Raw genomic sequence first — 11503 nt, forward strand, 5'->3', positions numbered from 1 at the left:
AACCAACCCCCCAGGACCTGAGCCCTAGGACCATGCCTCAGGACTACCTGGGCTGGTGACTCCTTGCTGTTCCCAGTCCACTTGGTCGTGCTGCTGCTCCAGTTTCAACTGTTCTGCCTGCGGCTATGGAGCCCTGACCTGTTCACCAGATGTGCTACCTTGTCCCGGACCTGCTGTTTTCGACTCTCTACCACACCTGCTGTCTCTAGCTCTGAATGATCGGCTACGAAAAGCCAACTGACATTTACTCCTGAGGTGCTGGCCTGTTTCATCCTCTACAACCACTGTGATTATTATTATTTGACCCTGCTAGTCATCAATGAATGTTTGAACATCTTGGCCATGTACTGTTGTAATCTCCACCCGGCACAGCCAGAAGAGGACTGGCCACCCCTCAGAGCCTGGTTCCTCTCTAGGTTTCTTCCTAGGTTCCTGCCTTTTTAGGGAGTTTTTCCTAGCCACTGTGCTTTTTAGCTGGGTTTCTGTATAGCACTTTGTGACATCGGCTGATGTAAAATGGGCTTTATAAATGCATTTGATTGATTGATGATTGATAATAAATCTATCCTATAGTGTGTGTGTGGCAGGCTTACAATGATGGCAAAAAACAACATTTGAGATTGCGCTGACCCAGTACGCAGCTGGAGGTTGAATGTTTGAAGGGGTACGGGACTATTAAAAAGTTTGGGAACCACTGGTCTACGCCATCTCGATCTAATCTCAAAATGAGATGGCAAGTATCATCTACAGTAGATACAAGAAACAACAAAGTAGTCATAAGGTTGCACAGAATGCAATTAGAAAATAATGAATCCCTCTCTACCAGTGAGTGTTGCTTTTAAATCTATTGTTTTTAAATACATGCCATGTAAAAAATAAATAAATAAAAAACTTTTCTGAAATACATGTCAAAGCAATAAATGCTTTGAACAAAAATAAAAATAAATCTGAGTAAATTTTGCATGATGAAAATGCATATCCATATTATTATTTTTTTTCTATGGGGGTGTGAGATTTATGTTAGACTATATCGTCATCTATTTTAAAATGTATGTCACGTTTATAAACTACGTGGCAGTAGAATGGCCCGTACTGGAAAAACTCAGGGACTTTCAACTTGGCACCGTCATAGGATGCCACCTTTCCAACAAGTCAGTTTGTCAAATGTCTGCCCTGCTAGAGCTGCCCCGGTCAACTGTAAGTGTTATTGTGGAGTGGAAACGTCTAGGAGCAACAACGGCTCAGCCGCGAAGTGGTAGGGCACACAAGTTCACAGAACGGGACCGTCGAGTGCTGAAGCATGTAGCGAGTAAAACTCATTTGTCCTCGGTTGCAACACTCACTACCGAGTTCCAAACTGGAAGCGACGTCGGCACAAGAACTGTTCGTTGAAAGTGTCATGGAGTGAGTTTCCATGGCTGAGCAGCCATACAGAAGCCTAAGATCACCATGCGCTAGCCAAGCGTTGGCTAGAATAGTGTAAATCTCGAATCCATTGTACTCTGGAGCAGTGGAAACACGTTCTCTGAAATGAAGAATCATGCTTCACCATCTGACAGTCTGAGAACAAATCTGGGTTTGGTGGATGCAAGGAGATAGCTACCTGCCCCAATGCATAGTGCCAACTGTAAAGTTTGGTGGAAGAAGAATAATGCTCTGGGGCTGTTTTTCATGGTTTGGGCTAGGCCACTTAGTTCCAGTGAAGGGAAATATTAACGCTACAGCAATACAAAAAACAAAAAAAAATAGACGATTCTGTGCTTCCAACTTTGTGGCAACAGTTTGGGGAAGGCCCTTTCCTGTTTCAGCATGACAATGCCCCGTGCACAAAGCAAGATGCATACAGAAATGATTTGATCTGTGTGAAAGAACTTGACTGGTCTGCACATAGTTCTGACCTCAACCCCATCGAACACCTATAAGATGAATTGCAACACTGACTGCGAGCCAGGCCTAATTGCCCAACATCAGTACCCGGCCTCACCAATGCAATTTTGGCTGAATGGATTTAAGTCCCCGCAGCAATTTTACAACATCTAGTGGAAAGCCTTCCCAGAATAATGGGGGCTGTTATAGCAGCAAAGGGTGGACCAACTCCATATTAATGACCATGATTTTGGAATTAAATGTTCGATGTGCAGGTGTCCACATACTGGAGTGTATATGGGTTTTAAATATATGGTCAATGCCATATATTACTTTTCCATATTGGGTTGTGGATGTCAGCTCTCCTGTAAAGCTGTAGGAATGTGTCTGTTTCCTATAGGGAACAAACAGTGCTAGCTTCCTTTTTTTTTTCAAAATCATGAATTACTCATATTGTACCAAGGTAGATAGCATGTAGCGCTATCGTCCTATGCACATTACCGTTGTTGTTTTTTGACTAAAGACAGACAGAAAAAATGAAAGGCTCTTCCTTGGAACTAAATGTCATCTGTTCAATCCTCAGGTGATTCGGGGGCTGTTGAAGTTTTGGCCCAAAACCTGTAGCCAGAAGGAGGTATGTCTGTCTGGCTGTTTCGGTCTGTTTCTCTGTTATGACTGCCAGATTACACTGCAGACTGGAACAGATACTTGTAAAAAAAAAAGTGTACCGGCATCTCTTGAACATCTGTGTCTTGTTGTTTCTCACCTACCCTAGGTGATGTACCTAGGGGAAATCGAGGAGATCCTGGATGTCATTGAGCCCACCCAGTTCAAGAAGATCCAAGAGCCCCTGTTCAAGCAGATCTCCAGATGTGTGGCCAACCCCCACTTCCAGGTACAGTCTTGACTTCCAACTTACTTTTAGCTCCTAGTGGAAAGGAAGTTGGCAAAGGGCCTCAATAGAAAAGTATCTCCAGCAAACCCTTATCATTTTAAAAGGCTATTTGATCATTAGAAAACCCTTTTGCAAGTATGTTAGCACAGCTGAAAACTGTTTTGCTGATTAAAGAAGCAATAAAACTGGCCTTCTTTAGACTAGTTGAGTATCTGGAGCATCAGCATTTGTGGGTTTGATTACAGGCACAAAATATCCAGAAACAATGCACTTTCTTCTGAAACTCGTCAGTATATTGTTGTTCTGAGAAATGAATGCTATTCCATGCGAGAAATTACCAAGAAACTGAAGATCTCATACAACGCTGTGTACTAGTCCCTTCACAGAACAGTGCAAACTGGCTTTAACCAGAATAGAAAGAGGAGTGGGAGGCCCCGGAGCCCAACTGAGCAAGAGGACAAGTACATCAGAGTGTCTTGTTTGAGAAACAGATGCCTTACAAGTCCTCAACTGGCAGCTTCATTAAATAGTACCTGCAAAACACCAGTCTCAACGTCAACAGTGAAGAGGCGACTTCGGTTTGCTGGCCTTCTAGGCAGAGTTCCTCTGTCCAGTGTCTGTGTACTTTTGCCCATCTTAATCTTTTCTTTTTATTGGCCAGTCTGGGATATGGCTTTTTCTTTGCAACTCTGCCTAGAAGGTCAGCAAACCGGAGTTGACTTTGAGACTGGTGTTTTGCGGGTACTGTTTAATGAAGCTGCCAGTTGAGGACTTGTAAGGCATCTGTTTCTCAAACTAGACACTGTATTTCTGATCTATTTGATGTTATTTTAATGGATAATATTTTTCAATGTTGCTTTTCTTTCAATAACAAGGACATTTCTAAGTGACCCCACACTTTTGAACGGTAGGGTACCTACAGTGCATTCGGAAAGTATTCAGACCCCTTGACTTTTTCCACATTTTGTTACGATACAGCCTTGTTATAAAATTGATTAAATTAGATTTTTTCCCTCATCAATCTACGCTAGGGATGCACGATATATCGGTGAACATATCGGAATCGGACGATATTAGCTAAAAATGCCAACATTGGTATTGGCCAATGTCTAGTTTAGGCCGATGTGCAAAACCAACCTGACGTGCATACCTATGTAACGTAGGTATATGACGCCACGTAAAAGTTTTGCGCTACACGTGCAACACAGCATTCCTAACCTTCCCCGCAATGTCGAGCAGTCATTTGAAAGACTAAGAAAAATTTCAGCGAGACAACTCAAAAGATAAAATCCATTAAAGCCACGATAATGGATTTCATTGCACTTGACAATCAACTGTTCTCTGTCATGGGTGATGTTGGCTTTCGCCAACTGGTTGAGCACCGGTACACACTACCAAGTGCACTATTTTTCAGATGTTTCCCTACCGGAGTTTCACAGTAAAGGCGTCACTGCTATTAGCTTCACGTCATACATACTATGGAACACTGTTTGGGTCTTTGTGTTTCAAAAAATATACAGTAGCACTGTCAAAGCTGTACAAAAAAAGTCTGCAAACACCGGCCACGAACGATGTTTACAATACCGCGTTGGTAATAAAGCATCATTTGTTTGACCACAACTTCTGGGGTAGCTAGCTTTAGCTTGGGACCCAGCTAGCACCAATACAACCAGCCTGATAACAATGACCAGTAGAAACTGCAGTCATTTTCATCATTCTTAGCAATGATTTAGGAATCCTTGTAAGTATTAGCTAGGTTGCCACTTGTTGTTTGCCTATTGAAATTGAACTTCAGTTCATGAAAATAAATAGCTAGCCAGCTACTTAACCCTGTTTCCCAAAGCTAACGTTATAAGCAGCCAGCTATCTTCATCTGGCTAGTGAGGTTCGACCGGACCGGTTGTGTGTTGTGAAGCTAGTCACAATAAAGATTAGGCACAATAGTGGAAATTGCGGTTTGCCTTCAAAATTAAAATATGTCATTGACAGTGATGCAAAATAATGCCATACTTTTATATAGAAGGCTAACTGCAAATTCCACTATCCACTAGCTTCACATAGATGGGTCCGACCACCATTAATCAAATAAGAACTGTCTTATATATTAGGGTGGTTTTAGATGATGACATCTAGATTATGTCGTTTTGCTATGTTTTTGGGGAAGAACATCCATGAGCTCGTTTGTTTTTTTGTTATGACCAGCACTATAGGTGCGCGAGACAACTTTACCAGCATCATAGCATACGTATCGATGAATCGTTGTGACATGAAATATGAGGGATGGTCTAATCAATGTGTAATAGCTACGTAAAAAATGTATGAACGTGTTAAATTGTTACGTGACGTGCAGTCAATTTCAGGTCCTGATTGGTCAACGAGCTTATTTGACAGTTCAAATAGTGTTATTTGACAGTTCAAATAGTGTTATTTGACAGTTCAAATAGTGTTATTTGACACGCAAAGACCCAAACGCCGTTCCTTAGCAAAGACCCAAACGGCATTCCATAGAAATCCTGGTTGAGAATGAAACTACTGAACAAATGAGCAACTAAACAGAAGAGCAAGTAAGTGAAAGAAGTAAGTTTTGATTATGTTTTACTGGTAATGGGAACATACGTAAATGCCAACAAAATAACTTTTTGGTGTGTGTGTAACCTTTATTTAACTAGGCAAGTCAGTTAAGGACAAATTCTTATTTACAATAACGGCCTACTCTGGCCAAACCCAGACGACGCTGGGCCAATTGTGCACCGCCCCATGGGACTCCCAATCACGGCCGGATGTGATGCAGCCTGGATTCGAACCAAGGACTGTAGGGACTCCTCTTGCACTGAGATGCAGTGCTTTAGACCGCTGCGTCCGTGTGTGTGTGTGTGTGTGTGTGTGTTAACTATTTAACTGTACTAGAATGCTTAAACGGCCGCAATTTTTTTTATATATCGGGTGTTTTGGCAAGGAAAATATTGGATAACGGTATCGGCCAAAAATGTCATATCGGTGCATCACTAATCTACACACACTATCCCATAATGACACCATTTTTTTCTGATTTATAAAAAAACATGTCAAATGATCACATTTACATAAATATTCAAACCCTTTACTGAGTACTTTATGGGGTATTGTGTGTAGATTGATGAGGAAAATGTTTTATTTAATACATTTTAGAGTAATGCTGTAACGTACAAAATGTGGAAAAAGTCAAGGGGTCTGAATACTTTCCGAATGTACTGTATGTATTATATTCCGGACTCTGGTCCGGAAGCTAATTTCCTTCAATTCTATTCATTTTACCATAGGTTTTTGTACGGTGTGTTTAAATACTGTATTCTCAACATAGCTCATTCTAATATTTCGACTACATTGCATTTTAATTACTATTTATACATGCCACATATTTATTTATATTCTAGATTCTTGACATACAGTAGCTCACTAATATATATATATATACTGCTATACGTATTATTCTTAGTATATCTTGTGTTTATTTATTTATTTTATTTATCTGTTATTTTACCAGGTAAGTTGACTGAGAACACGTTCTCATTTACAGCAACGACCTGGGGAATAGTTACAGGGGAGAGGAGGGGGATGAATGAGCCAATTGTAAACTGGGTATTCTTAGGTGACCGTGATGGTTTGAGGGCCAGATTGGGAATTTAGCCAGGACACCGGGGTTAACATCCCTACTCGTACGATAAGTGCCATGGGATCTTTAATGACCTCAGAGTCAGGACACCCGTTTAACGTCCCAGCCGAAAGACGGCACCCTACACAGGGCAGTGTTCCCAATCACTGTCCTGGGGCATTATGATATTTTTTAGACCAGAGGAAAGAGTGCCTCCTACTGGCCCTCCAACACCACTTCCAGCAGCATCTGGTCTCCCATCCAGGGACTGACCAGGACCAACCCTGCTTAGCTTCAGAAGCAAACCAGCAGTGGTATGCAGGGTGGTATGCTGCTGGTGTAAATTAATCCGGTGTACACTCAGTGGCCAGTTTATTAGGTACACCCATCTAGTACCAGGTTGGACCCCCCCCTTTGCTTCCAGAACAGCCAGACAGTTGCTCAATTGGTATCAAGGGATCTAACATCTGCCAGGAAAACACTCCCTACACCACCGCCACCATCCTGTACCGTTGACACCAGGCAGGATGCCATGAAATCCTGACTGCCATTAGCATGATGCAACTGGGATTTGTCGGACCAGGCTATGTTTTTCCAGTCATCAATTGTCCAGTGTTGGTTATCGCATGCCCACCGGAGCCCCTTCTTCTGTTTAGCTGATAGGAGGGGAACCTGGTGTGGTTATCTGTTGCAATAGCCAATCCGTGACAATGACCGACGAGTTGTGCGTTTCGAAATGCCATTCTGCATACCGCTGTTGTACTGTGCCGTTATTTTCCTATTTGTAGCCCGCCTGTTAGCTTGTACGATTCTTGCCAATCTCCTTCGACCTCTCATCAACGAGCTGTTTTCGCCCACAGGATGTTTTTAGTTTGTCGCACCATTCTCTGTAAACCCTAGACACTGTCGTGCGGGAAAACCCAGGAGGTCGGCCGTTTCTGAGATAATGGAACCGGCACGCCTGGCACCAATGATGATTCTTTTGCCTGTTCTAACAATAAAATGGAACAGTAAGTCATTGCCTCGATACCTGTCTGCCTGCTTTATATAGCAAGCCACGGCCACGTAGGAGCGAACCATTTTCAGTGAACGGGTTGGCATACCTAATAAACTGGCCACTGATCGTATATACGTATAGATTGCATTTGGATTAGTGTTAATTGGATTCGTTCCAACATTTCTTGTGTATTTATTTATTTTGTTGTCTACTTGTTTGACATGTTACTGCATTGTTAGGAGCTAGTAACAAAAGCATTTCGCTGCCCCCGCTGCAACACAATACCTCATAATGACAATGCAAAAATGGGTTTTTAGAAACTTTTTATAATTTATTAAAAAATAAAAACGGCTTTCACATTTACAAGTATTCAGACCCTTTACTCAGTACTTCGTTGAAGCACCTTTGGCAGCAGATACAGCCTCATGTCTTCTTGGGTATGATGCTACAAGCTTGGTACACCTGAATTTGGGGAGTTTTAACCATTCTTCTCTGCAGATCCTCACAAGCTCTGTCAGGTTGGATGGGGAGCGTTGCTGCAAAGCTATTTTGAGGTCTCTCCAGAGATGTTCGATTGGTTTCTAGTCCGAGCTCTGGCTGGGCCACTCAAGGACATTCAGAGACTTGTCCCAAAGCCACTCCTGCATTGTCTTGGCTGTGTGCTTAGGGTCGTAGTCTTGTTGGAAGGTGAACCTTTGCCCCAGTGTGAGGTCCTGAGCGCTCTGGAGCACGTTTTTAACAAGGATCTATGTACTTTGCAGAGTTTAACTTTGCCTCCATCCTTTCTGGTCTCCCAGTCCCTGCCACTAAAAAACACCCCCACAGCATGATGCTGCCACCACCATGCTTCATCGTAGGGATGTTGCCAGGTTTATTCCAGACGTGACGCTTGGTATTCAGGCCAAGCTGTTCAGTCTTGGTTTCCTCAGACCAGAGAATGTTGTTTCTCATGGTCTGAGAGTCCTTGAGGTGCCTGTTGGCAAACTCCAAGTGGGCTGTCATGTGCCTTTTACTGAGGTGTGTCTTCCATCTGGCCACTCTACCATAAAGGCCTGATTAGTGGAGTGCTGCAGAGATGGTTGTCCTTCTGGAAAATTCTCCCATCTCCACAGAGGAACTCTTGAACTCTGTCAGAGTGACCATCGGGTTCTTGGTCACCTCCCTGACCAAGGCCCTTCTCCCCCGATTGCTCAGTTAGGCTGGGCGGCCAGCTCTAGGAAGAGTATATAGAGAGTTATATAGACAGGTCTTTCCAAATCATGCCCAATCAATTGAATATACCACAGGTGGACCCCAATCAAGTTGTAGCAACATCAAGGATGATCAATGGAAACAGGATGCACTTGAGTTTAATTTAGAGTCTCATAGCAAAGGGTCTGAATACTTTAGACATATTTGCATATTCCATTATAGTCAATGGTAAGTGATGACTCAACAAAATGTGACAACCAATTTTCTCTGTAATGAAACAAAATATTTATAAAACGATTTTGGAAATAAACTACCAGCACAGAAAGAGTGAAAGTAAGGCCACCTGTAAAAATGGGTGAACTTAATGTGACTGTCATTTGTTAGACTGCCAGCCCAGCTCATTTCCTCTTTGATCCCTACAGGTAGCAGAGCGAGCCCTCTACTTCTGGAACAACGAGTATATCCTGAGCCTCATTGAGGAGAACATCGACAAGATTCTTCCTATCATGTTTGGTAGCCTGTACAGAATCTCCAAAGAACACTGGAACCCGTACGTACTCCACTCTCAGGTTCTCAACCCATTGCCCTCAGGGTAAAGCAGTAACAAGTAACAACGCAATGCTTAATACTGAACTCTTAACTAGAGGTTGGGGTTTTAAGTTTTCTGCGATATCCCTATAACTGTATGTATGACAAATGGTATTGCTTTATTGGGGCGTAATACAAGTTTGTTTTTTTCTAGTTATCTAATCCTAGCATTGCTACTGTAGGATTGAGTGAGAGCCAGTGAACATCTCTGGATGTGTTTAATTCTGGCTCATCTCTGGATGTGTTTAATTCTGATGCCATTATCCCCTGTATGTTTCCAGGACAATTGTAGCTCTGGTCTACAATGTGCTGAAGACCCTGATGGAGATGAACAGCACGCTATTTGATGAGCTGACAGCCTCCTACAAATCAGACAGACAGCGGTGAGTGAGCTCTTCCAGTTCATATATTAATTTTAGTTCTTCAATCTAAACAAGTAGTGTGAGCAAACTAGTACAATAAATAGTAAGGGATAGTGTTGGGAAACAACTCTGGCTTGTTTGCTTTGTACAACACATAATACATTGGATTACATTACCTCTGTTAATTACCCTTTTTTGAGGACAGTCAGTCCTTCAGTCCCCCTCTGTACCTAAGGTCTGAAATTGGTGTGTGTGTGTGTGTGTGTGTGTGTCCAGGGAGAAGAAGAAGGAGCAGGAGAGGGAGGAGCTGTGGAAAAAGCTAGATGAGTTGAAGCTGAGTGATGCGGCAGCACTGGTGCAGAACAACAGCCACGGGCTGCAGAACGCTGCCCAAAACATCAACAACAACAACAACAACAATCACCACGACAACCAGGAGAAGAGCACCGCTATCTCCGTGGACCATGAAGACCCCGTTGTCGCCATGGATACCACGGAGGGTGTTGAGGTTGTCACAAGTGCCAAATGACACAGGACTCCATTTTGTACTCCGTAACGGTTTCGAGGCCGTCTCAGAACTGTCAGGGAGGGGTGACGGGGAGGAGGGGTTTGGGGGTGCGGGGAGGAGGGGTCTGAGAAAATAGCAACAAAAAAAAGATAAACCTCAGCAGTATGTTCAATCTATATACAGTAAAACTATTTCAAATGCCAGCAATTGTCCTTTGGCAGAAAACGTATATTTCAATTTAAGAATATTTTGGGATGTTACAGTGTGGCGACACAGTATATTGGTAAACTTTTTTGTCTGATCAAAGAATTTATCCTTTCACATTTACTTTCTTAACTGAGAAAAGATGTTTGTGATATTCAATGTATAAACAATATGAGGGGGGGGGGGGGGAATAATGACTTGAAAAAAAACATTTCTGATTGTGCTGCACTTAGAGAAGCTAAATGGCTATTTTAAGATTTGTCTTTTGTATGTGCTTTCATCACTGCTCCCAACACGGTTGCAAACTTAAGGGAAGAGGGGTTCAGGAGGCGAGCTTTAGGGGGTGGGTGGGAGACCATGGAGACAGGAGTGTGTTCATAATCCCTACATAGGAGACCTGAGTGAATGTCACTACCATGAGGTCTCATGTTTTCGGGTGTTTAATATTCTTATCTGAATACATGATGCTTAACGTTATAGCTGCCATTATAACACATTCAAAACCTGCAGCCATAAAACCTATTTACAGTAAGTATTTGAAATGAGCTTAGTTTAGAGAAACAAATGATGAAATGGTCACAGATTTAAGTACGTATAACATATTTTTCCAGTCTAAATAGAGAATCGATTAATAATTAAAAAAGCTGATGTAGAAAAAAGAAATGAGCCATATATTTTTTTTCCAGAGTATTGTTAAGGACAGAGATGTTGATTTTTGAAACCAGGTGGTGGCAAATTGTCTGGTTTCTGCAGATTAAACATGGCTGGATGCAGTGTGTGCGTGTATGTGGGAGTTTGCTTTAACGTGAGTGTCTGTTCTCTATTGTAGGTCCAGTCTTTTCTGATGCCTTTCTGTCAGAGTGTATGTACCATTCCAATCTCTGTGATATACAACTGTGTGGGGAACCTGTTTTGTAATGACAGACCTTATCTAGGTTTTGAACACCATCAAAATAAAGTCTACCTTATGTTTCTACTCAAAAAACCCATGGGTATGGCTCTTTTTCTTTCGTCTTGAGTAGCAGCAACATTTTAAGTCACTAGATGGCCCCAGAGTTTAAAATGAATCTTGTGTGTCGGGGAATTATAGAATGCTAATTTAAAACCCTATTTATCAAAAGTGAAATATAGTTTCTTAAAGAATTCAAAGCCAGCACAGGTTTCAGATTTTGTTGCCCTAAAGTTTCCTGTTAAAATATTAATTTAGGATTTTTCCCCACTGATCTTCTACACAACCTCCACATTTAAAATGAATTTTTTT

General features: G+C 42.1%; 1 protein-coding gene across 1 annotated transcript in view; it reads left to right on the forward strand.

The window, feature by feature from the left end:
* Positions 1–11227, forward strand: part of LOC110522027 (serine/threonine-protein phosphatase 2A 56 kDa regulatory subunit alpha isoform) — a 126059-nt gene extending 114832 nt beyond the window's left edge. The window contains exons 9-13 of the mRNA XM_021600089.2: positions 2450–2500; positions 2642–2761; positions 9003–9130; positions 9450–9551; positions 9807–11227. Coding sequence (XP_021455764.1) covers positions 2450–2500; positions 2642–2761; positions 9003–9130; positions 9450–9551; positions 9807–10059 — 654 coding nt within the window. The 3' untranslated portion in view covers positions 10060–11227. The remainder of the gene's footprint in view (positions 1–2449; positions 2501–2641; positions 2762–9002; positions 9131–9449; positions 9552–9806) is intronic.
* Positions 11228–11503: the final 276 nt, after the last annotated feature.

The sequence above is a fragment of the Oncorhynchus mykiss genome, chromosome 4 (assembly GCF_013265735.2).
Source record: "Oncorhynchus mykiss isolate Arlee chromosome 4, USDA_OmykA_1.1, whole genome shotgun sequence".
NCBI classification, from domain to species: Eukaryota; Metazoa; Chordata; class Actinopteri; order Salmoniformes; family Salmonidae; genus Oncorhynchus; species Oncorhynchus mykiss.